A 27,020-nucleotide genomic window follows, 5' to 3' on the forward strand; every position below is an offset into this window, starting at 1 on the left:
AGTCGAAGGCTGGGAGACGTTGGGCATCTTGGAACTTGGTAACCATCTGTAGAATATCTTGAGCCCTCACCTCTGGTGGCGAGGCTTTTCCCAGGAAGTGTCCAGGATCGCTCCTATGAACTGGAGTCTCTGCGATGGTATCATTTGTGACTTCTTTAAATTGAGGGAGAAGCCCAGTCTGTGAAGGGAGTGGCAAACGTGATTTAGCTGGATCTGAGCTTGTTCCGAAGATACAGCCCTGGTCAACCAATCGTCCAGGTAGGGGTAGACGTGAATCCCTTCCCTCCTTAGACTTGCCGCCACTACCGACATTAACTTGGTGAAGACCCTCGGGGCGGAGGTCAGCCCAAATGGCAGCACTCGAATTTGATAGAGAGTTGCCAATTGCGAACCTCAGGTATTTCCTGTGCTTGAGATGGATAGGCACATGGAAATAAGCGTTCTGAAGGTCCAGAGATACCAACCAGTCCTGGAACTGAAGGGCCTGAAGGATCTGTGAAAGTGTGACCATCTTGAATTTGTCTTTCCTGAGGAATTTGTTCAATTCTCGCAAGTCCAAGATGGGTCTCAGTCCTCCGTCTTTCTTTGGAATGAGAAAGTAAGGGGAGTACCAGCCCTTGTTCCTCTCCGCTACAGGTACCGGTTCTATGGCACCTTTCTCTAGCAGGTCCAAAATTTCCTGCAAGAGGAGCGGATCTGGAGCTTTCTGAGAGCTGATACCCAGTGGAAGACTCTGAGGTATGCGTAGGAAAGGCAGGCAGTAACCTTGGGCAACTGTTTCCAATGCCCAAGCATCGGACGTGATAGCCTGCCATTCCGCCAGATGTTGAGTTAACCTGCCTCCTACAGGTGTTCTGTGAGGGAAGTCCTCAGAGTGGTTTTGGGGCGGCTGATGCAGATGCCGATGGTAAAGAGGCACCTGCTGTTGCTGCGGCTTTTGAATATCTACCCCGTCCACCTCGGGTAGTTCTTCTTTGTCCCCTTTGAGCCGGTCGTCCTCTACCTTTTCCGAATGCGGAGTAGAAGCGAAAGGACTTGCCCCTCGCAGAGGTTCCTGTGGGACGAAAAGGTGTCTGACGGATTGCGGCGCCTAGGGATTTTGCTGCTGCTTTTGATGTTTGCAGTTTCTCTAAACTGTCATCCGCCTTTTTCCCGAACAAAGAGCCATCGAATGGCATGTTCAAGAGCCTGGCTTGCACATCTGGGGCAAAACCAGACTATCTCAACCAAGCGAATCTCCTGGTTGTTGTACTTGCCGCCATTGCTCTGCTGATACTGTCAGCCGAATCAATGCCCGTCTGGAGGGATTCGCACAGTGTCTTTACCGTCCTGTATGATATTCAGGAACGCCTCCCTTTCTTCTCCCTCCGGGATGCAGTCAGCCGCTGTAGAAGCACACTCCCAAAGTGTATGGCTGAATCTAGCAAGGGTGCAAGTAGCATTAACAGATTTTAACGCCATGCTACATGCCGAAAAAACTTTCTTTGCCATAGCATCATATTTCTTATCGTCCCTGTCCTGTGGGACGGTAGAGTAAGCAGTCTTGACGTCGGTAGAGGATGCTGCCTGTACCACCAGACTTTCTGGGGATGGGTGTTTTGACAAAAACTCTGGGTCTGCAGAAGATACCCTGTATTTTGTAGACAGTTTTTTATTTACTGCCGGAACGACATCTGGGGTTTCCCAGTTCGTCATAATCTTCCTCTGAAGAGCTTTATGAAATGGCACTACAGGATCCTCCTGTGGGCCTTTGTCAAGAATATCTGTGAGGTCATCTTGTTGGAAAGAATGTGAAGGTGCAGACCACACCATAAATTCTGTGATCCTGGCCATTAAGGCTCTATAGGGGGTTTCAGCATGCTCCCCGGGGTCTGGCCTCGCAAACTCCACCTCAGGGGAAGTGTCTAACCCACTTGCCTCATGTAAGGAATCATGAAGGTCCTTTAACCTGCGTTCTTCAGAGGATAACTCCTCTCTAACTGGGGTTGCAGGTCCCTGCAACTCAAATGGGTCTTCCTGTTCAGACAATTCACCCTCTTCCATAATTGAGGACATAGTTCTCAATTGTTCTGAACTCATTAAGGGTGTAAACCCAATCTCCAAGGCAGAGGGTGCCAAACTTGTCATAATCGGCCTCGAAAATGTAGATGTTGACGGCGAAGGCTTCGGGCGTGGCATCGAAAACAAAGGCGGAGGCCTCGATGACCTCGACAGAATTGGGATTCTGCTCGAGGAAGTCGACAACCTCGACGCCATAATCATCGAGGACCTGGGGATAGCCACTGGGTGCGTCGTAACCGTGACTTTTCTTGGCGTCGACGCCGGTGTCGAAGATGGCGTCGAGTCGACAGACCCGTGTGTCGAAGGTCCCTTCGACAACGGCGTCGAAGACACCGACCTCCGCGTGGACGGAACCTTCAGCGATGGCGTCGACGGAACCTTCGAAGAAGGTTTTGAGGTCATAGCCTTACTCGAGGGTTCGAGACGCGCTCGAGAAGCTTCCTTCGCCGGGTACTGCGACTCGCTGCGTTTTTGACCTTTGGGTCTTTCGACCAGAGCATTGCTCTCGGCAGTCTTCGAGGGGGTCGAGGCCGCTTTCTCGAAGACGCACGTCATATTTTTGCGGAATTCCTCCCATTCAGCCCGGGAACTATGTTTCGTGGGGCAAGGGATTCTCTTTGGAGAAACAGAGGAAGAGGAAGACGGAGAAGGGCATCTTCGACGTCTCCTCTTCGAATGCTTCGATCTCGAGGAGTGATGGGACCCACTCCGAGACCTGGAGCGCGAATGGTGACGAGGAGACGAATGTCTCGACTTCGTCGAGGAAGAAGAAGCTTTAAAAGTCTTACCTTTCTCCAGCTTCCCCCTACGCTCCTTCAGGGCCTTAGCTGTCATGGACATACAGTCCTCGCATTCCGAACAATGGTGTTCAGCTCCCAAACACCACAGACAAACTCTGTGAGGGTCAGTCAGCGACATCTTTTTCCCACAATCTCGGCATTTTTTGAAGCCGGACCGCGGGGTTGTCGGTTCCGACGAAGAAGCCATCGAGTACGGATCGAATATCTCAAGGTAAATAGGATTAACCTGACAAAACTGAGCAACGGTATTCCGAGGCACTGAGTAAGCGCGGAAAAACGGAACTGAGCAACGGACGCTGCGCGCGGCCTTTATAGGCAGGACGGCGTCGATACGGCGGCTGTCGAGGGACATCGACTCGGCGGACGTCGATGCGTAGCGCCCTCTAGAGAAAAAATGTTCCGAGGCCAGCAGAGCTGGAAGGAGATATCTAAGATAAGGAATACATCGGAGGACACAATCCCTTTGAAATGAGAATTCTCCCTTACCGTTGATACCACCAGGCCAAGGTTCACAACCTGCTGAGAAAATGGGCAGTAGCCGCTTTGAGAGCCGCCACCTTCTACATGGTGGGGAAGATCCACTGCTCCTTGGTATCCCATATGAGGCCCAGGAAGACAAATGCTTGTGTGGGCTGGAGCTGAGACTTTCCGAGGTTGATGGAAAACCTGAGTTCGTAAAGAATATCCATTAGTCTAGAGGCAGTATTCCTCACCTCCCCTGGTGATTCCACCCTGACCAACCAGTCGTTGAGGTATGGGTACAAATGGTTGCGCTCCAACCTGAGTAGCACAGCCACTGCATTCATGAGTCTTGTAAATACCCTTGGGGCGGAGTTGCGCCAAAACGGTAGAACCTTGTACTGGAAGTGGGAGCCCATAAACCAGAACCGTAGAAAGGAGCAGTGGAGATGGCATATAGGGACATGTAGGCATGCATCCTTCAGGTCCAGGGAGCACGTCCAGTCTCCCTCACACAGATTCTCCCCATTCAGTGCTGGCGTAACCATCTCTAATTTTCAGTGGGGTAAGTAAAGTTTTAAGAAGGATTGATCCAGAACCACTCTTGAGCCTGCCTGGTTGTTCTTCGGTATTGCGAATATACGAGTAGAATCCCAAGCTTCTTTGGTGTAGGGGAATTTCCTCTACCGCCCGCTCACAACCAGTGAGCGTAACTCCACAAGGATAGATGGTGTCCCAATCTGGGGGAGGGGCGGAGAGATGGGCGGTATTTGAGAGATGGGGAGGCAGAAGGTCTGTGATACCACTGAGAGGATCCATGGGTCCGCGAATAGTGCCCACCAGGACTAAATGTGAAGAGCAAGCCTTCCCGCCAGGACTAAATGTGAAGAGCAAGCCTGCTGCCCCCCACCTCCCCCGGAGAACTGTGGACCTTGATGATCCCATCATTGTTTCTTTCCTACTGAGGATGGCAACCTGGGAGGGGGACTGTAAGAAGCCCTTGTGCAAAGTTGTTTGCTTTTTGCGCTTGTGCTAGCTGGGGGACATGTCAGACTGTAACTTTCAGATCCTGGAAGCCGCTGAACGTGAGACTGCTATCGGACCATGATTGCCCCTGCCTGAAGGTCTTGGATACTGGCTTTGCAAGTATAGCCAAGATGTCTGGGAACTGTTCCTTTTCTTGGCCATTCTTCATCCATGGATGAGTGGAACAAATCCCATTCTTTAAAAGGGAGGTTGAGGATGCGGTCATGCACTTCAAGATTGAACCTGGTGGCCTTGAGCCATGCTGTCCTCCTCATATGTGGCCACACAAATGGCTCTACCTGCAGTTTCAATATGAGCCACAGAGGACTCCATTAAACCTGGCAGAGACTGGACCAGAGTGCTAGGCTGAGCGGGGGCCACAGTCTATGGGTTACGAGGGATTCGAGCCTATGCTTGGAGCAGGCAGCAGTCGGATTGGAGCCCGGGGGGATGCGGGAGCATAGGCGGGATCTTATCTTGGATGATTCCCCTGAGGATAACCTCCCATTTTTGGAGACATTAGTGAAAGGAATTTTTCACACAGAAAAAGAAAAAAAGAAAAACAAGGAAAAATAAATTGCTCCTTGCACACTGGTGAGCTGCGCTCCTGCACAGGCATGGAAGGGTGTTACGCTCACTGGTCTCTGCAGAGGTGTTGGGGCACGGTTGCAGCTCTCTCGGGGGGTGAGGTCGCTCGGGTCCGACTTCGCCCTCTGTGCTTATGTGGTGACTAGTGGTTATAGGTGATGCTGCTTGGGACTGCTCCTGCATGGAGAATAGGAGGGCGCGAATATGCCAGCTTGTGCACCTGATCCCCTTCCAGACCCCTTCTCCCAAACCGTGGTACCCGTGGGATGCGCTGTCCCTGGAAAGCTCCCCTGTTGATTAGTTTTGGCGAGCACTCCATCCTGCTGCTTCTGGCAGGGGCGCTTGTATGATCCGGACAGAGTTCCTTCACTGGTCCCTTGCACGTTGTAGTCCAGTCCTGCTGCGACTAAGCCACTATATACTTCAGTTAAGTGTTCCTGTTTGGCTTTGTCTTTCCTCGTCTGTTTTTGTTGTATTGTAAAGTTTGTCGTCTTGTATTGCTGTACGTTCCACTTTTGATGTTTGCTCTTTTGCTTTCTTCCCTTGCAGGTGATGTTGCCGGCCCGGCAGAAGCTGCGGAGCTCGAGGTGGCAGCCGGAGGGAATGAGGAACGAAGCTGCAGCGGTACAGTAGCTGGTAAATTGTTATCTAGGGGGCGCACAGGATTCAAATGAGGCACGGCCCTAGGACGGATGTTCTAGCCTTGTCTTATTTCTTCACTGGGTCCGAGTACGTGGATGTGGAGTGCGGTGCTACGGCGTCAGGATCAAGATCACTGAATGTCAGGAGATGAGTCTGCAGATGAAGCGATGAAGCACCGGTTTCCTGGAGGTGACTGTCCAGGAGAACGCCTGGTTTCAAAGGTAAGTAAACTGGTCCAAGCGGCGTTGCACGCGAGTGCACAGTAACGCTAAGCACCAGCCTTAAGGATGGAGCATCTTATATAGCTGAGCTTCTGAAGCCACACCCACCACAATCAGCCTGCCTGCCACACCCGATGAGTCAGCACAGGAGGATGTTCTCTGGAATAAAGGCTTTCAGCTCCTGGAAAGTTCTTGTAAAAAAAAAAAAAAAGCACTCCTGCACTGAAATAAGGTAAAAGCACTCCTGCACTGAAATAAAGTGTTCCTGTTCACATCTCTATATGAGCTTGGCGCCAAAGGCGCCAGGACTGAATCCAGCCAGGACCCCTGTGTTTATGGGTCACAAAGGAACATAAGTGAGTCAAGTGATCCATTGCCCCCATCACTAGATGGTGCGGGTTTTGTGTTCTGGGGCCTGTGGCCATGACAGCGGGGTGACCGACATGTACTGCTGTGCTCTTCCCACGCTGTGTCTGCCTGCGAATAGCCCGCTTCTTTGTAGCACACCCGTCATGAGGCCACCGGTTAGAAAGTGCAACACTTAACTTGTGGCGTTGCTCATGGGAGACCATTTCACCCTCAGGGTGCATTCTTGTCTTCGGGGTTCAGTGGATTGGCACGCTTCTGCACGTGCCAGCATTTTGTCCGACTGCAACTGTACTGTGCCAGGTGCAGCCTGCATGTCCACCGAGGTACTGGCTCTGGCCTCCGTCTGTTTTCTTCTCCGTGTAGGCTCAGACCTCCCCTTGACCTCAGGTGTGGAACTGGTAGGCTGTTCCCCCTCAGACATGGTGCCGGTAAGTGCTTTTTCTTTTTTTAACTGTGTGTAGTAACCCCTCAGGCTTGGGCCCGGTAATAGAGCAGAGCCCCTCGGGGGATTCCCCAGTGTAAGAGCTGTCTGGCCCCTCAGCGTTGGGAGGATCCGTGGACCCCTCGGTCGTGAGCTCAGAGAGCCTTGGTACCATTGCTGGTAATAGAGCCCGATTGGCCCCTCCCGCCTGGTTGCCTCCCAGGGAATGAGTCACCTTTACTAGGTGCTTTGGAGAATGGAACACTTAACTTGGTTTTGGTTTTTCTACGCATGTACTTCAAAGAAGGTAGCAGGTGCTCCTCTCCAGAAAGAACATGGCATGATAACCTGTTCTGAGATGAGAGTTTGCAGCACAAGCTTTTTGCTCACTGTTCCTTTCACAGATGGGAAATATCCATTTGCATATCAGTCTTTGTCCCACCCACATGGGCAGTCCAGCACCGAAATGCTATGGCAATTCCTCTCTGAACAAGAGTACCAAAAGCAACCCCATACACGTGTTTCAGCCTTGTTGGGCCTCATCAGTGAGGTGAAGCTTTGTCTCTCTGAGCACAGTGAGCAGGGAGTCCACGTCTGGTTGCCCCCAGGTAACTCAGGGTGACCAACCCCAAGTTCCTTGCAAACATTTCAAAGAAGGTAGCAGGCGCTCCTCTCCAGAAAGGGCTAGCTTCTGGTACTCTTGTTCAGAGAGGAATTGCCATAGCATTTCGGTGCTGGACAAAGCCTGATATGCAAATGGGTATTTCCCATCTGTGAAAGGTACAGTGAGCAAAAAGCTTGTGCTGCAAACTCTCATCTCAGAACAGGTTATCATGCCATGTTCTTTTTGGAGAGGGGCGCCTGATACCTTTTTGAAATTTCTACGCATGTACCCCTTGATATATTCAGGTGGAGATCTGGAGAACAGCTCCCTCCACCTGGCCAGCCAGTTCTTTACTGACCAGTGAGTAAGGGTGTTGCAAGCCAAACAACCGTCCCAACCGTGGTCTTCGCCGAGGTACCGGAGGCAGCGCGTGTGCGGGTCCGAAGTATGAAAGGATCCGTCGCAGGCCAGGCATCTACTAAAGCCCAACATGTGCCACGGAGGGGCGGGGTACCGGAGGACGATTTTCATTTTAATTCCTATAAAAAATGAATTGGTTAGTAATAAAGAATAAAATAGAGGTACAAATATCCCACGGGAAGACTCCAACCGCATGGAATTACTAGGGGAAAAAGGGCTTCAACCACATGGTAGGTGAAGCAGGTCCGCTCCTGTCGACGCGGAAAAGAGGACTAAGGTGTGGCGCCCGAGGGCCGAGTCAAGGGAGTGCATGCTTCTGGGGCCGCACCCCCCACGCGCATCTAAATTTGATGGCGGGGGGGAAAAGACATTTTTTCTGGTGAAAGGGGTTCCGTTCCCGTCCATAGAGAGGGACGCCCATACAGTATGGAGGAAAGGGGACGGTATGTAGGAGTAGAATGTGTGAGTAATTGTCGGTACTTGTGTGAACAATTCGTTCCACGATGAACAATTGGAATGCAGAGCTAGAATGTGTTTTATAGGTGAAATTGATTTGAAAATAAAACAGTAAAGCAGAAAAATATGTTCTATCTTTTAAAAAAATAGGTCTCATTGCTCAAGTGCTACGAGATCCCTACAAGCACTGATGTTCAGCATGCATGAATATTAAGGTAGATCTACGATTGGCTACAATTAGGTAAAAAGCAAAAGATGAAGACGGGACACAGTGATGAGAATTATGGTGGTGTAGAAAGCTCATGGACTAGAAAATGTTATACTGCAAAACTCTGCAGTGATTGATCAACTGAAAATACTTTACTTTCTTTGGTAATTTTCGTTTTCAAAAAGCCCATAGGTTTCAGAATTAATTCAACATTATAAAAAATAAAACTATTCTGGGTTCGACCCAACAATGGCAGTGCAAGCATTAATTCAAGATGTTTCACTTGGTGGACAATGTACTGTAAACTACTATTTCGTATGATCATTTAGAAAACTGCATTCAGATTACCATCCCACCAGGTAGTATAACTTGCCATGGCTTGTACTTTCCCAGCAGAGAACAAAAAATAGAAAAGCGCTATAAAGTCAGAGAAAGCAGCAACAAAAAAAGGATAGCACACGGGTTGTACAGAAAGGGAGACCAAGAGAGGGATAAAGAAAAAATACATTCCAATTCAAAACACTTACCTATGGATCATGTTGTGAGAATGCAAATATGCTAAGCCTTGAAGAGCACCATGGGTAATTGCTGCAATTTCTATTTCTTGCAATGGTTTTTTATGAACTTAAAAGAAAAAAAAACATTTGTATTAATGTGTTCCGTAAAAGTGGATTGCTTTTCAACTGTTAATTCAACACATGTACTTACACACACACACACCTACACCTACACACACACACACACACACACACACACACACGCTACAAAGGAGAACTACAGGGCACAGTGAGTGTTTGCAGAGATGCAATGAAAAAAGAAAATCTGACTAGACAGACCAAGCCAAATAAACCAGAAGGGTTTTAGTCTTTAGCTTTTATAAGTAATTCTTGTATACCTAGTTTTCCATCAGAAGAATATTAAAGAGGAGAGTTATTACGAAATTGAAAAGTGTTCCTGTTTGTTTGATCTCCTCCTGCCTATTTTCCGGCAAACAACTTGCCCATGAATCTTAGGTTCAACATTTATGTAAGCATTTGGCTTGCCACAGTTGGCCTACATTTTGTGAGCTGCTTTAAAGTTCTTCAATGGAATGTGAAAGAGGAGAAGTAAAGTCGGCAGATCCATCATAGAAGCAAATGGTTGGCGTAAAAGGTTACATTTTCTTTTACTTTAAACATCATATTCCACGTAATAATCCAGACCCACAATTATTTCCTCAAATAGTAGTGCTACTATTGAAAATACTACTGCAATAGTAGTGTCAGTGTCGCTAGCAGTAGAAGACTACAGCAGTACTACCACTACTCGAAGAAATACTGTTACTAGTACTGGCAGGAGTAGTCATTGCAGTAGTACTATCAGCAATACTAGCAATGCTCATTTTGATGATTTAACACTATAACTAATAGTTATAGTATGTTCATTTGTACTCTGCACCACTACCACCCAGGGGTAATCTCCAGGCTTTAGCGTGGCTCTGCAATAGAGGGTGTGGGGGGAGAGGGTTAGTGGGGAAAAGGGTGAGAGGATAGATTCAGGACCAGGAGGAACTGGTGTCTGCGGGTGTTAATTGGCATGTGGTAGTTTGTGCGAGGTCTCATGCATTGCATCGTTAGGACCAAGATTCTGAATTTAGGGTGTGTGGTAGTGTTGTGTTAGTGTGTTGTGTGCACTGGTTAGTGTCCAGAAGGGATCCAGAGTCTCAGGTAGTTGTAGCTGCAAGATAGTCAGTCATCTTGGCGTGTAGTTGCAATGTTGATGGTTTCTGGACTATGTGGGTTTTTAACTCTAGTTGTGGACCTAGTAATGGTTTTCTGATTATGTGGGGTGTGACTAGACCGGGGTCTGGTGTAGTCCGTCAGTTAAAAGTAGAAGGAGCAAGAAGGGAAAGGGTAAGTATAGTGGGTCAGTTTGTTGGGGGCTCTGGCACGGCGCTTTGGATGCCACTTGACGGTATCTAGCCAGGTTCTTGTTTGTGGGTCTTTTGGCTCATCTCGCCTCCTCTCTAGTTGTTTGTCTGTGGTGTTGTTGCTGCCAGTGCCCTTCTAGATTGCCATTGTCTATTGAAAAGCCAGGTTTTGAGCAGTTTCCTGAAGGTGATGTGGTCTTCTGTGGTTCCAATTACTTTGGGCATGTTGTTCCATGCGTTGGCAATCGAACGGGAGAACGCAGTCCTACCAAATTTCCTTTTTTGGGTAATAGTTTGCCTCCATTTGTAGGTCTTTGCTGGATCTTAGTTCCCCTTCCTGGGTGATACTGGATAATCTTGTCCTGGAGGAATTCCACTCCTCGTCTGTGCAAGTCTTTGTGGACGACGCAGAGGGCTTTTAATTTAATGCACTTTTTTTAATGGTAACCAGTGTAGGCTTTTCAGTGCTGGAGTGATGTATGTGGTCTCTTCGGTTTAGTCTTAATAGGATTCTGGCTGCTGTATTTTGCACCCTTCTAAGTTTCTTGGTAAGTCTTTCCGGCATTCCTAGGTAGAGGCTATTTGCGTAGTCAATTCTTGTGAGTATCAGGGATATGATTGTGAGGGTTGTTTGGGGGGGGGGGGGAGTTGATGGGGGATGTTAGGGAGAAATATCATTTTATGGCTAATTTCCCTTACCTATAGAGTCCCCCAGCAGCTTTGCTGGATTTGAAGGTTTTTTTTTCTCCTGCTAAGAGACACTCTTTTTCCCACTCTTCGGATTTTTGCTGTGTGTGTTCTAGGCAATTTTTGTATTTAATGTCTATGGGGTTTTTTATCACCCCCATAGGAACCATCTTTATCCACATGTGTTACACAGCACCCTCCGTGCAGTGACACAGAGGTGTTGTAGCGACCCCCAACCATAGACTCCATACCCTGGGACTGACTACTGTCTCCCAGGGCATTTAAAGACCCAATTGACTACTAGTCAATTTGTATGAACTAAACAAGTACAACCCATCTTACTATGGAGGTACTGTTAATTTTCGAAATGGTACCGTACAGTCCCTCTCTCAAAAGTTTCTGGCTGGTGGCAGTGGTTACTACCAAAAATATTCAACCGCAAATATTTCCCTATGGGATTTTCCCATTGTTCGAGGCTACAACATTTACTGTCAGCCTCCAACATACCGCCAGTGTATTTTTATATTACCTTTACTCCGGTAAGTTTTATTTGCCAGAACTTTAATATAACTTCTTTCTCTAAACTCCTTACCCAGGTCAGGGATCCTTTGTTTGTCCTTTTGGCGGGCTTCTGCCAAGAAGCCCTCCTTTCGGCGCCACTGAGTCTGGAGTGGGTCCATTGTGTGGGAGGGGGAGTAGGACCCCTGGACAGGGTTGCCTCAGCAACCCAGGTCGCCACTCTGTCCTGATAGGCTGGACGGTCTCCCGCCAAGATGACCACTCCACTGTGTGAGTGACAGCTAGGCTGTATGAATGGGGATCTTTTTGCATAAAAGCAGGGTCCTGAGGACTGGAAGAGCAAGACGTCACCACTGGAACTAAGAAGCTGAAGAGGAGAGAAGCCAAAGACATCTGCAACGACAGAACCACCAGTGAAGCCCTGCTGCAGCGTCTCACCACTTTTCTCCACACAACGAGAGAAGATCATCTGAAAGAGCCTTCTTCCCTTGAGCTGGTGGGGCCAACCAGTTTGCCAATCGCCTTCCTGGACTTGCCCTGGTCGAATCTCCAATACCCTGTACTCGGAGACCGGATAGTCAGGCACCCGTCCACCCAGACCGCGATTTAAAGGAGCGTACCTTTTATTCGTCGGGCAGCATCGCGGCTTGTTTCATCCCTGGGTAGTGCAGTAACTCGAACCTTCCTCCACCACGAGAGCCTCTCTACTCCGCTGGATCCCCTGAACTGCAGGAACTACCAGGAACAACCGCCACCGCAGGAGCCACTTCTTCATATTAAGGTATATTGTTCCACCAGGCCACCCTTTTCGCATGGTAGTGCTAAAGGTGTTTTAAATCCTTTACCTACCTGTTTGTTTGGCCGCCCCCATCTTCTAAACATTGTCTTTCACCTTCTGCATCCACCTTTTCAAATCGTTAACCGAAGACTTGAGTGCAGCTACAAGAACATTTTGCTCCTGGGCCCTTTGCCCTGTACCACTGACTCTGGCACAGGCCTATTGACTCTGGCTAAATTTGTTAGAACTGCCTCCTCTAGATTGCTTCTCAACTAGAACTGTGTTGGTGCACCTACTTCTTACAACCACCTTTTCGTTGACACTTTTGAAACTTGTGAAGTGCCATTTTGCTCGGTTTTTATTTAAGTATTCTCTATGCTAAAGTACTGCCTTGTCTAAACTTGTTCACAAACTTTTGGGAAGTGCTGCTAGGGTGTGTAAGAAGATATTCCTGTATAACTTGTACTTTCCCTCCCTTTTGAGAAATTGCTGGAGTGCCATTTGTGCTTGGATTTCACTGTGCCGTTTTGCTCAGTTTTCACTCTTGCTCAAAATTGTCTACAATTTAACTAGCGAGTTGTGTATACTTTTCTTGACTGAATTTAACTTGCTTTATTAACTGTGATTAATGTGCTGAACTAGAAGTGTGTACAATAAATATAAATATTCTTTTTAATACAAAGCTTTGGTCAGTGTTTCCTTGCACCATAGCACTGTAGCCCTATTGTGTAAACCCTGAATACTGCTCATCTCCCTCTTGAGATAAGTCTGACTGCTTAGCCACAGCTACCAACTAAATCTTTGTGGTACGGACTGATACCAAAGGGTATTTATTGCTCATACCTGTAGCCTTAATCTTCTGTAGTGCTCCCTAAGGGAACTGCACAGGATTCTGCTTAACAGGGGACTAATCCTTTGTACAGTCTTAGAAGGAAGAAGCATTTATTGGCGATTGCATTGACTTGTGGTTCCAGTGATAGTCTGTTGTACATAAGTATTCCTAGGTTATTTACTACATCAGTCTCTAGTTGCGTTCCCATGCTTATCGGCCAGTACAGTTGTGGGATCCCTCCGTCGAATCCTGCAGGTGAAAGCATTATTTCTGTTTTCGCCGGGTTCAGTTTGAGGTTAGTTGTCATCCAGTTGTAGATATCGGCGAGGCAGTTGTTGAGGCTATTTTGTTCCTGTGTTCTGTTTGTTTTCACAATCGGTAGTGTCTCGTCTGCGTAGCTGTAGGCGTTAAGTCAGTGGGTTCGAATGATTTTCATCAGTGGGCACATGTACATGTTGAAAAGTAGAGGGGAGAGGCTGGAACCCTGTGGGACTCCGCAGGATACATTTCTGGTGTTTGAGGTGAATGTTGGTAGGTTCTTTCGGTTCAGTTTGTTCGGCATGAGGTAAGACACTTTAGTGTCGATTCCTCTATGGCACAGTCGATCAATCTTTTTAATAGTGTTGCGTTGCCGATTGTGTCAAAAGCTATGTCCAATAGTATGAGGGCCGATTGTGTGTGTTTATTTTCAGATCGTCCCATATCGACAGGAGTGCTGATTCTGTTCTTCTCATTGGTCTGAAGCCAACTTGTGATCGGTCGAGAAATCTGTTTCAACGTGTTGAAGGAGGAGTTTGTGGACCTAGTTCTTAAAGATCTTTGCTGGGTAGGGCAGGTTGGATATCGGTCTGTAGTTGCTTAGGCCTTCTGCGCTTTCAGATTCCTTTTTTAATCAGTGGTTTGATGTATGCTGATTTGAAGGAGGATGGTACTACTGCTCTTTTGAGTGATAGATCCATTAGGTTCCAGAATTGTGTCGCCGGGGTTAGGTGGTTGACTATTTCTTTGAAGATGGCCAGGGGTCCCTTGGGGATCCTGCGAGGTTGGTGTCCTTGATCAGTGTGGCAAAGGTTGCTTCAGTGATTGGATCTAGGCAGTTGAGTTTTGCTGTAAGGAACAAGTTACTTACCTGTAACTGTTCTCCAGCATGGGTCTGGCATGGATTCACATGCTCATGAATATTCCCCGTCATCTGGCTGGGAATCCTCAGTAAAGAAAAAAAAATCAGTTTCAGTTTCGTTTCTGCACCTAAAAGTTTGGTATACCCATGGTGAAGAGTAGCAGACTCGGCCGAAAAAAGGGGTTAAGAAACACAGAAAAGGTAGTACTGCTACTAAGAAAAGGCCCACTCCGACTTTGTCATTGAGTGAAACAAAACCCATATTGGTTATATCGGGGAACCTTTACCTGTTTTACTAATGGAATATATCCCAAGGTTAGTAGCCCATGAAGTTGTCCAGAAAGGAAATATCACATACACAAACTGGCTGTGGATATAAATGAATTGTATTGGGAAAAAGAATTGAGTTTTTTGTTAGGTAAACACTTGCGTGTATGAATAAAGTGCAAAATTACAGATGAATAAAGTGCAAAATTACAAACCAAAACATATGGTTTCTTCAACAAAAAAAGCATAAACAAATTATAATCCTTGAATTCGTGATGTTTGAAGGAAAATCAAAAACATGACATAGAATCTTAAAAATTTAAACATGAATGTTTCAAAGAAAATCAAAAACACAGCATAAATCATAAAACAAACTGTTTTAAATGTGCTTGTGAATTATCACATATATAAATCTGTCCAGAACCGGTGTTCTTAGAAACAGTCCAGATTCAAAGTATCTGGTGCATGAACTGGTCTACCTTGCATCACTCATTGGGAGTGCTTTAGATGGCTAGGCAATAATAGATCTGCCTATTCTAGTAGATTCTAACGGGAAAAAGTGGTCCCAATAGCATTCAGTTTAGTTTCTGAACTGTCTATCTACTAGTAACCAATCACTGGTCTCTGGGTCATACTGCCCCCAGCCAATGACTGCCCTCTACCCAAGTCCCTCCTCTGGCAGCCATCTTCAGATTTGGTAGCACGTAAAGTGGCAGTAGGACCAAGAGAAGAGCCGCAGAGGGGTAGGCGGGCGGGTTTGCATGTGAATCCATGCCACACCCATGCAGGAGAACAACAGTTACAGGTAAGTAACTTGGTCCTTCTCCAGCATGGGGTCTGGCATTGATTCACATGCTCATGAATAAAAGAATACATAGCAGTACACATGCACAACCACGGGAGGTGGCAAGGCTCAACATTAAGCATTTCAATCCGCATCTCTTACCTCCTTAACAGGCTCACCTTCAGGCGAACAGGTTGCGCAGCACAGCCTGGCCGACTCTGGACTCCTCCCTGGAATCCCAGTCGACGCAGTAGAATCTCGTGAAGGTATGCGTCGACCTCCACGTAGCATCCCCGCAGATGTCCAGCAGATGGCACACCAGACAGGAACGCCGTGGTAGCAGCGATCGCTCTGGTTGAATGGGCTCTTGGACAGCCGGGCAACGGTCAGTTTGCCAACTGGTGACAGTGCATGATTCAGCCGGAGAGCCATCTGGAAATAGAAGCCATCGAGAGGGCCGTCCCTTGGTTCACAGGTCCAAAGTTCACAAACAGCTGTGATGTCTTCCGAAGGTCCTTCGTGCGGTCCACGTAGAACTTCAGCGCTCTAGTCACATCCAGCGAGTGCAAAGTCCTCTCAGCCGGCGACGGGAAAAATACAGGTAACACCAAGGGCTCGTTGAGATGGAAGTCCGACGGCACCTTGGACATGAAGGAGGGGTGCGTCCTCAGCACTACCCTCGTCTCGTGGAATGGCAGGTATGGAGGCTTACAGGAGAGGGCCTGGATCTCTCCCACTCGTCGTGCGGAGGTGATGGCCATAAAGAAACGCCGTCTTCCACAACAGGAATTTCAACTGTTCCGAATGCAGTGGCTCGAACAGTGGCTCCATGAGCCTGGTCAGCACCACGTTGAGCTCCCACGCCGGGGCCGGAGCCTTCACCGCTGGGAACGATCGGAACAGTCTTTTCATGAACTCCTTCACCAGGCGATGAGACCATAGAGATGACCGCCCGGAGTTCTGGTGTAGCGGGAGATGGCCGCCAGATGGATCTTGATGGAGGCATGCGCCTTGCCCAGCGATAGCAAGTACGGCAGCACTTGAGGGGCCGTAATCGGCAGAGGGTTAATCTGTGCACGGAACCAGACAGAGAACCTCTTCCATTTGTGTCCATAGCACTTGAGAGTTGAGGACGCCCTGGCCTTTGCAAGCACCTCCTTGCAGTCCGCCGGGATATCGCACCCTCCGAACTCATTGTGGTGCAGGAGCCAGGCCTGCAGGTTCAACGATCCTGGGTAGTGATGGAGGATGGCGCCTCCTTCCCTGGCGCGAAGATCCACGTCTGTCGGTAGTTTGACCAGGGGGGATGCTGACAAGTCTAGAAGGTCCGGAAACCAGATCTGCCTCGGATATGCCGGTGCGACGAGGATCATCCTGCACCGGGACCGTCTGAGTTGACTGATGAGTCGCAGCCGCAACTGCAACAGGGCAGGGGGGGGGGGGGACACTCATACAGGAATAGGCCGTCCCAGGGTAGTGTCGCCCTTGGACCACAAATCGTAGGAATTTCCAATGTCCTTTTAGAATAGGGATGTGGAAGTAGGCATCCTCAAAGTCCAGTGACAATAGGAAGTCGCCTTCCTCGAGCTGTCCCAGCATGTGCTGGAGGGTGACGATCCGGAATTTCTGGGAGCTGATGTACTTGTTTAGACGACAAAGGTCCAGGATGGGTCGCCAACCGCCTGTTGTCTGCCGGACGAGGAGGTAGCACAAGTACACTCCGGAGCCCTGAAGACTCTTTGGGACGAGTTCTATGGCTCCCTTTCTTAGCATCGCTCGTACCTCCAGGAGCAGTTGTGGGACGTGGTTGTCCTTCTTGGCCACGGGTAGCCTGTGGGCCCTGGATTCCTAGGACTTCTTGTCCTAGATCCTTTGGACGATAGCCAACTCATCCTCAGAAGTGGTATCCATGTCCTTTATGGCTACCGTGCCCCCCCCCTCTTTCTCCTGGTGGGGTATCACAGGGATCTTCTCGATAGGCAGAAAAGAGGATTCCCTCAGGGGTGGCAGGGAAACTCTAGCCACTGAAGCGGTCTCCACTGGGGAAGCCTCCGTAGGTTTCGCCAGGGCCGCCATGACTCCTTCAATTGAGGCCTTAGCCGGGTGAATCAGGGCCTTCACGACCTTGGGCGTGCCCTAGGCCTTCACCTTGGGGGGAGGGTTGCCGCCTCTCTCCCCCTTGGCTGTCTCCGTCGGGATTGACCGGCGCTTCTCCCAAAGCTTACATGGGTTCTCAGACTTCCTCTTCACCGAGCCAGAGCATTGGCTCATGGTTGATGGCGTAGGTGATAATGTGCCCTGCCTGGCAGCCGAGGAGCCTGAACGATCGGCACTCCTGGTACCCACGGACTCGCAGTGCTTTGCCTTTTGTAGGGTCCCCGTCGCCGGAGCGCCCTCTAAGGTCTTAGAAGACTGCTCAGACTTCTTCCTCTTCTCACCTGCTGCTGGGCTCTTCCCCTCCAGCCAGTTGGTGAGCCAAGTACGACGATCCTTTATTGTCCGTTCAGACATGTTCTTACAAAATGCGCAGTCCTTCTCCATGTGCGATTTGTCGTCGTTAAGGCAGTAGAGGCACGAGAGTGCTCATCCTCCTTAAAGACGTTCTGTAGTCCGCATCCAGGGCAGCTTCTGAACAGCTTGGATTCAACAGGCGTCATGCTTTCTTTGTCCTGGGCCATGTCCACGCGGGGTAGGCCTCAAAGATCTTCTGGAATCCTCAGAGAAGTGGAAAACTCGACGAAAAGATTGAAAATTCCAAAAACGGATCCCTGTTGATCAGAAGTAGAATCGGTGGAGCTTGAGGCTCGATTGACCGAAAATATAAGAGTAAACTCTTCAAAAAAACGCAAAACGCAGTAAAAGCTCGAGAGCTACAGCACGAGGACTCCCAACACTTGAACGTGCAGTAAAAATCTGAAGATGGCTGCCAGAGGAGGGGCTTAGGTAGAGGGAAGTCATTGGCTGAGGCAGTATGACCCAGACACCAGTGATTGGTTACTAGCAGAAAGGCAGTTCAGAAACGAAATTGATTTTTTTTCTTTACAGAGGATTCCCAGCCTGACGACTGGGAATATTCATGAGCACGTGAATCCATGCCAGACCCCATGCTGGAGAATCTGCGTTTCGTCCAGTGTCTGGTCGGGCAGTCGTGGTTGTTTTTGCCCAGGCTAGCTTGGTCTCCTGGATTCTGTCTATTTTTGTTGTCAGGTGGTTGGTGATGTAATTTGTACAGGAAGAAGGTTTTTTTCTGTGGATTGTTTGCCGGTTCTATTCTTGTGGCGTAGTATAACTTTTGGCTTTGAAGACTATTGATTGAGTTGTCCTTGGTATTTTGTCTCATCGGGTGTATTGCTATCTCCATCTCTTTTCCATTTTGCGGTTGTTTTTTTAGTTCTTTCAGTTCTTCTGCAAACCATTTTGCTTCCAGTTTTTTAGGTGTTGCTTTAAATGTTTTATCTGGTGCTAATTGGCCAAGAGCCTTGGTGAGCCAATTATTGAGTGTAAAGTTTGAAGTATTATTTTTATCACTACTGGTACTACTACTGCTACAAACACTACTACCTGTAGTAGCAGCACTACCTCTACTAGTGATCGTAGCAGCAGGATTAGTAGCAGTTACTGTATTAAAGCTACTGCAAACCCTATTAATAGAATACATACTATTTACAGCCTTAAGGTGGCACCAGTAGTAGTACTACTATTACAACAAATGTTAGTACAGTCATTACTGCTACTGTAAATGTATTACTACTACGTTCTTTTACTATAGTCCTAAAGCTGGCAATAATACAATTTATGCTACACATACTCCTGCTGGCAGAAGGAAGTACTAGGACTGCTACTGGTATCATTGCCACTACGGCTAGTAGTAATGGTATTACTGTTGGTAGGAGTAATATTAATACTACTAACAGCACTTGTGATACTGCTATTGTTGGTTCAGGATAAGTTGCCAAGCAATCTTTTTACTGCTAAGTAAAAGAAAATACAAACTTTTTATTTGCCCCTTTGCTTCTGTATGGACCTGAAAACTGCATTCCCTCTCCATGTTTGATGCGTCTTAATCTTTAAGGTCATGAAAGCAGCTCTAGGACACCGCTAGCAAAAACAAAATGCTTTTCAAAACTGTTGAAAATAAAATAAATACGAACTTGTTTGCTTGAAAATAGTTAATAGATAAAAATGTGTAAATACTGCATTCAGTAGGTGGGTAGACATGGGTGATCTAATACTTTGAAGTTTTGATTTTCATTCCAAATTTGCATTTTTTGTAGCGGAGTGTGAAGGCTCACTCTGTAGCCAAATTAGCACTTTAAGTAAATGTAAAAAATTAATAGTTACCAACTTTTTATTTAAAAAAAACAATTGCCTCATTTAAATTACAAAACCATGAATAGCTCCAAATACGTAAAGGATATCAGAATATTTTCTAACAGATACAAAATGCTCTTTTCAAAATAAAGTAATGCCAATTTGACTTGTCATATTTACAAACCAATTAGCAACACATTAAAACTTCAGAAAGAGCAGACAATTAATTTGCATTTCCCTAAATGCAAAATAAAAGGAAATATTACACATATTGGTTAAGTTGGCATTAATTTCCCAACACTTTAAGGAAGTCGAGCTGTTCAAATGACACAGGTCAGAGAGGCCAAATGTCTCCCCGTTCCGTTTCCTGAAATGATCACTTTCTTCATCTCAATCATATGAAGGGTTTTTGCCTTGCAACTCACTGGCTCTGAGTGCTGGAAAGAGTTTCTTCTGACAGTGCATAAGCACCAACAGAAGTTAGTTTTAATACAGATGGAGAACTATGCACATCATGTGCAGCTACACAGTTTCACAAGAAGGAGAAATAGGGCAAAAGTTACTTAACCAATAATCGCCTTTTTTGTGCTTGTATCCGTTTAGCGTTGTGCTATGCATATTCTCCCATCTAATGGTACTGTCAGAGTATTGCACATTTATTTCAAAAGTAAAAGTAGGCATTGACACAGGCATTCTCGTCGCTCTCCTCCTACCCCACGCATGCAGGTTCTCATACTTTCCATGAGGTTAGTGAGGGCATTATGTGAATACTTATACTATTCTTGTCCAAGAACCTTTCTTTCAGTTTACTGTGTACCTAGAATTGGGAATGTGGATGCATGTGACTCAGAACCACCAGAAAGAAGGGGAGAGGGAATGCTAAGGTTGAGTAGCAGTACTACAGACCAACCATACTGGAACCTCAGCACAAAGCCACTTTTAGCGATTCGCGGGCTGGACCTGACCCTGGCCCTGGCCCTGACCCTGACCCCGACCCCGACCCCTTTGTGCAAAGTTATTTAGGCTTTGTGCTGTCCCTGTTGGAGTCTTTTCTTCTGTTCTGCAGCGTGAAGAAAGGTCTGCTAAAGGAGATTTTTGCAGTGATTAACACTGTTTCGCTATTTTTAACCCATACCTGGCCAAACTGGCTAGGTACAGTGGTTAAGGCATATCCCTGTTTGAGATGATCACCTCTGGAGGTCTAGTCCTGGCCCCCTGAAAACATGTGCAGGTCGCCACCACCTGCCATTTACCAGCAGAATCTTCAGAAGCTGTTTCCTCCCTTGGTTGCTTAGGCATTTGCTGGCCCAGGGATCAAACCGAGATATGAATCGTGCAAACTGCACCTTTCACAGGGTTGTTTTGCACTGCTGGATGTTTTACAGAAACTATCAACGAGAGTACCTACCTTCGGGTCCTGAGGTGGGTGAGGATTCAAGCTACTCCCCCTCGGGTGTACCTCTGGTCCATAGTATAGTCCTAGGAGGAGAGTCTTGACTGCATTTTCTAAAGAATTCTATTGGGACATCTCCTGTTCTTCTGCTTCTTTATCTGAAGCCTGGGTCCATTTTCCGACCTCTGGAACTAATCGTTGGGGTCTCTAATGGCCTTCCATAGGTGTGCCACTCACAGCAACTGCATCTGTGGAGTTAAACCGATGAACCTCCACTACAGCAGATGGCCCATTAACTTTTCCCATTTATTCCAATATAACTGAACAGACACTGGAACTCGCCTTAAAGAGACGCTAGGACTTATCTGCCCCTGGACCTTTTCCGTAATGCCTTGGGGGTTCAGTGAGCTCTGGACCAAGTTTCACCATTTCTGTACTTACCAGTGATTTAAAAAACATTTTTAAAGTCATCCCTTTCCTTTCTGCTACAGAAAATGTACTTGAAACATTAACTGCATCTAGTTACAATGTGTATATTTTTCCATGCAACGTATCAGGAAGGTAACTAAGTGAAATATTTGTTTATTCTTGGAAGCTTTACTATGGTTTCATCCACTTTGTGGCTTTACTATATTATTCTAGTTAACTGGGCATTAATATTGTTAACAGGCCCTAAGAGGGCTACATTGTGATGAATGTGTTTTAGGCCTTAGGGATTTTAACCTATTTTTTACCTGTGTTTAAAATTGTTTACTTTTTTTTATCCCATACCCGGCCATGTGTGTTAGGTGCTCGCCAACAGGCCTAGGACCATTCACATATATTAGGGTTGGGGCTTCAGGACACTGCACTTAGTTGTGCAGACAACTGGGAACTTCCCTGCTTACCCGGGTTTAAGGTTCCCTGGTTCTCCGTGCCCACTTTTATTTTAGTGGGAGTGTTTACCCTTGTGGGAAAGGATCCACATTTCGATATTGAGGTTAGGACAGTCCTTGTATAGGCATTACTGTTTTTATAAATATGCTGGTATCTTTTTAATAGTGTGTATTCATACCAAACATACTTATATATTTTTCAGTATATAAGTGTAGTGTATTTTCTGGAATAATGTGGACTAACTGTACCTATGTATCAATATACTACCCCACACCCCCTCCGAATCCCGCCCAAACAGATTTTAGCCTGGTTGCTCTGCTCATGCTAACCATGTTTAAGAGAGGTTTCGTTACCCTTTGTGGGGTGGTTTAGCCTCTCCCCTAGTTGTAGCATGTTCAGAGGGTGATACAAAAGGGGTGCGTGTTTGGGGTGGGAGTGTGGTTGGGGCTGGGTGTGTGTAAGGGTGCAGGGGAAGTGAGCGTAGGGGGGTGTGCGCAGGGGGTGTGTGCGTAGGGCGTGTGTGTGTAGGGGTTGTGTGCGTGTGTTTTGCACTGCCTGATACTATTGCCGATTATGAGCCTCTTACCCAAATGGGGAGACTTGTACGTCTGTACAGATGCCCCCCCCCCTCACCAATGCCAGAAAATGTGTGAACACAGATGGTGCAAATGTTATCCGAAAAGGCAGTAATTTGAACATGTAATGGCAGTTGCCCACTTGAATCCCGATATAATCTCAGTGTTTTGGGAATGTAAAAGTCTGCATCTTTCATGTCTAAATTGGCCATGCAATTGCCCTTTGATAGAAGGTGGTCAAACTGAACTTCTGGACCTTTGCAAAATGTGTTGTTGGGTGAAGATCGGGCACTGGGTGCATCATGAAGTCTTTTGTGGTAACTAAGTAAATCCCTGTGTTTCACTCTTGTAAAGGCACCCAGTAAGGTTTAGAGAAGCAGCTGTTGTTCAGTTTTTGGGTTAATATTCTTTGGTATAATGTTGCAAGACGGAGTGTGAAACACTATGCAGTAGTCTTATGCAACGGGGTTGCGGACCCACTAACTGGCAAGTACTCCCTCAAATGCGTGAGGAAACAATCATTTGTCCCACCTCCTACTGGATTTGGACAGGATGCAATCACGTAGGGCAAGTCATTGTTTTATAACTGAATAGACTGGCAGAAGCACCTCGACTACGAACTTCTTGGGATAGTTTTATGTTAAGGGAAATATATTTGACAAATATTACTTACCAGCAATCTTATAACAGAGGAATACATCTCCTTCGAATTACATGCTTTGCATCTAGTGGTGGGCTCAGTGTAAAACATTAGTTTATTCAAAGTCAAAATGTAGGGGGTCGACAGGGTGTTCATGTCACACTATCCCTATTGTACGCAGCATCAATGATCCCTCACTAGTCGACATCCTCAGATTGTTTATTTTTCTGGTGTGTAATTTAAGGGTTGTGTACACAATGCTCCTTATATAGGAACTGCCTTGGGAAGGCAGGTAGAGCGCTCATGTGTTTCTAAGCTGATACAACCCTTAGAAGAACAAGTTACTTCTTACCTTGTAACGTTCTTTCGACGGGATGTTCCTCCGACGTATTCCTTATCTTAGATATCTCCTTCCAGCTCTGCTGGCCTCGGAAATTTTTTCTCTAGAGGGCGCTGCGCGTCGACATCCTCCAAGTCGATGTCCCTCGACAGCCGCCGTATCGACGTCATCCTGCCTATAAAGGCCGCGCGCAGCGTCCGTTGCTCAGTTCCGTTTTGTAGCCCACAATAATTCTTTCTGGACTAGACTAATCACCCTGAAGGAGCGTAAGATGCAACAACAAGGGAAGTAGAACTGCGGGGATGGATGGGAGGGTCGATAAGGAATACGTCGGAGGAACATCCCGTCGAAAGAACGTTACAAGGTAAGAAGTAACTTGTTCTTCGAAGGGATTGTGTCCTCCGACGTATTCCTCATCTTAGATAGGCTCCCATAGCAGTATTCTATCATTGGAGGAGGGAGTACCGACTTCACGCTGTCTTCTATTGATGAATAGAGTGCAGTACAGCCCTTCCAAACCTAGTCTCTTGACTGGAGGAGGAATCCAAGTTGTAAAATCGTGTAAAGGTATGGATAGAGGACCATGTAGCGGCCGCACAGATGTCTTTAAAAGGCACACCTCTTTTGAGGGCCGATGAAGCTGCAATACCTCTGGTCGAATGAGCCCTAAGGTTTTGAGGGGGCTCTTTCCCTGCCAGTTTATAACATTCCAGAATGGCTAGAATGATCCATCTGGAAATGGTCTGCTTAGTTATTGGTAACCCCAGCTTGTGACCTGTGTAACCTACAAACAGCTGGTCTGCCTGTCTTATCCTGGCTAGTCTACTGATGTAAAAACTTAAAGCCCTTCTAGGGTCTAGCCTGTGTAACCTCTCTTCCTCTTTCCCCGGATGAGGAGGAGGATAAAAAGATGGAAGGGTAATCTTCTGAGTGATATGGAATTCAGAAACCACCTTTGGGAGGAAATTAGGCTTCACTTGCAGGACAACTTTGTCTTTGTGAAAGATTGTATGAGGGGGTTTACAAGAAAGAGCTTGTAATTCGCTCACCCTTCTAGCAGATGTAAGTGCTATTAATAAAACAGTTTTAAGGGTAAGGAATCTTAACGAACAAGAATGGAGTGGTTCGAAAGGTGTGCCCATCAGGAAAGTTAGGACTAAGTTTAAATCCCATAGGGGAACTTGGAATGGTCTTGGGGGATAAACATTGGTTAACCCCTTTAGAAACTGTATTACCAAGGGTAACTTGAAATAGGATGGTTCTTCCGCAGTGCGCTTAAAGATGGATAGCGCTGCGAGATAGCCCTTAATGGTGCCAACTTGAAGGCCTGAATTCGCCAAATATAGTAGGAAGGACAAAACCATTGGTGTACCACATGAAAAGGGGTCAATATTCTGTTCTCTACACCAGCTGCAAAATCTGTTCCAACGGCAGCGGTATAAAGACTTTGTTGCTGGCCTCCTTGCCGAAAGCAACACCTCCATAACATCATCAGGGAGGTCCCAATCCTTGTACCTCAGACTTTCAGAAGCCAAGCGTGAAAGGTTGAGGGTTTTGATGTCTGGATGGAGAACCTGACCTCCCTTCTGTGAGAGTAGGTTCTCTCTGAGTGGAAGTCGAATTGGAGGGCAGATGGACAAGTCTAGAAGGTCCGGGTACCACGTTCTCCTGGCCCAATCCGGGGCAATTAGGATCATGGTTCTCCGGAATCTTCTCAACCTCCTGATCATTTGAGGAATGACAGGGACCGGTGGGAAAGCGTACAGAAGCGGAAACTCCCAGTCCACTATGATCGCGTCTCCCAGAGCTCCTCTCGGGGGAAATTCCCTTGAGCAGAACAGATCGCATTTCCTGTTGAGGCTGGTGGCGAACAGATCCACCTGAGGGGTTCCCCAAAGGGCGAAGATCTCTTGAAGGACTTCCTGAGCTAGCTCCCACTCGTGGGAGACTGTGCTCTGCCTGCTCAGAGCGTCCGCTGTCAAGTTCTTCTCTCCGGCTAGGTGAACTGCCGATAGAGAGATTCCTTCTTGGATTGCCCAAAACCAGAGCTGCATCGCCTCTCTGCACGGGGGTAGTGATCCTACGCCTCCTCTTTTGTTGAGGTAATGCATGGCCACCGTGTTGTCCGTCATTATCAGGACATTTTTCCCTTGTACAGCTGGCAGGAACGCCTTCAGCGCAAGTCTGATGGCTCTCAGCTCTAACAGGTTGATATGTAGTCTGGACTCCGATGGAGACCAACGACCGCTGATGGTCAAGTCGTTGGCGTGGGCGGCCCACCCCGTGAGTGAGGCATCAGTGACTACTGTTATCTCCGGCCAGGGTTGCCAAAACTGCTCTCCTTTCAGAATGTTCTCCTGACAGGCCCACCACTGAAGGTCTCGAGCCACCCTGTCGAGAACCTGAAGAAGATCTGTCATTCTCCCTGAGAATTGTGACCACTGAGTTCTCAGAGCCCACTGGAGGGATCTCATTCTCAGGCAAGCCTCTGGCACTAGGAAAATGCAGGATGCCATGAAGCCTAGCAACCTCAAAAAGTCGAAGGCTGGGAGACTTTGGGCATCTTGGAACTTGGTAACCATCTGTAGAATATCTTGAGCCCTCATCTCTGGTGGCGAGGCTTTTCCCAGGGAAGTGTCCAGGATCGCTCCTATGAACTGGAGTCTCTACGATGGTATCATTTGTGACTTCTTTAAATTGAGGGAGAAGCCCAGTTTGTGAAGGGAGTGGCACACGTGATTTAGCTGGATCTGAGCTTGTTCCGAAGATACAGCTCTGATCAACCAATTGTCCAGGTAGGGGTAGACGTGAATCCCTTCCCTCCTTAGACTTGCCGCCACTACCGACATTAACTTGGTGAAGACCCTCGGGGCGGAGGTCAGCCCAAATGGCAGCACTCGAAATTGATAATGAGAGTTGCCAATTGCGAACCTCAGGTATTTCGTGTGTTTGAGATGGATAGGCACATGGAAATAAGCGTCCTGAAGGTCCAGAGATACCAACCAGTCCTGAAACTGAAGGGCCTGAAGGATCTGAGAAAGTGACCGTCTTGAATTTGTCTTTCCTGAGGAATTTGTTCAATTCTCGCAAGTCCAAGATTGGTCTCAGTCCTCAGTCTTTCTTTGGAATGAGAAAGTAAGGGGAGTACCAGCCCTTGTTCCTCTCCGCTACAGGTACCGGTTCTATGGCACCTTTCTCTAGCAGGTCCAAAATGTCCTGCAAGAGGAGCGGATCTGGAGCTTTGAGAGCTGATCCCCGGTGGATGACGGAGGTATGCGTAGGAAAGGCAGGCAGTAACCTTGGGCAACTGTTTCCAATGCCCAAGCATCTGACGTGATAGCCTGCCATTCCGCCAGATGTTGAGTTAACCTGCCTCCTACAGGTTTTCTGTGAGGGAAGTCCTCAGAGTGGTTTTGGGGCGGCTGATGCAGATAGTAAAGAGGCACCTGCTGTTGCTGCGGCTTTTGAATATCTACCCCGTCCACCTCGGGTAGTTCTTCTTTGTCCCCTTTGAGACGGTCGTCCTCTACCTCTTCCGAATGCGGAGTAGAAGCGAAAGGACTTGCCCCTCGCACAGGTTCCTGTGGGACGAAAAGGTGTCTGACGGATTGCAGCGCCTAGGGATTTTGCTGCTGCTTTTGAAGTTTGCAGTTTCTCTAAACTGTCATCCGCCTTTTTCACGAACAAAGAAGAGCCATCGAATGGCATGTTCAA

The 27,020-nt window shown here is 47.4% G+C and overlaps 1 protein-coding gene across 1 annotated transcript in view; it reads right to left on the reverse strand.

Annotated features, from left to right (window-relative positions):
• The window catches only part of TAOK1 (TAO kinase 1), a 1,754,180-nt gene that overhangs the window by 1,202,855 nt on the left and 524,305 nt on the right, over positions 1-27,020 (reverse strand). Inside the window, exon 6 of the mRNA XM_069615276.1 lies at positions 8,803-8,899. Coding sequence (XP_069471377.1) covers positions 8,803-8,899 — 97 coding nt within the window. The remainder of the gene's footprint in view (positions 1-8,802; positions 8,900-27,020) is intronic.

The sequence above is a fragment of the Ambystoma mexicanum genome, chromosome 9 (assembly GCF_040938575.1).
Source record: "Ambystoma mexicanum isolate Mex_15411 chromosome 9, UKY_AmexF1_1, whole genome shotgun sequence".
Lineage (NCBI taxonomy): Eukaryota > Metazoa > Chordata > Amphibia > Caudata > Ambystomatidae > Ambystoma > Ambystoma mexicanum.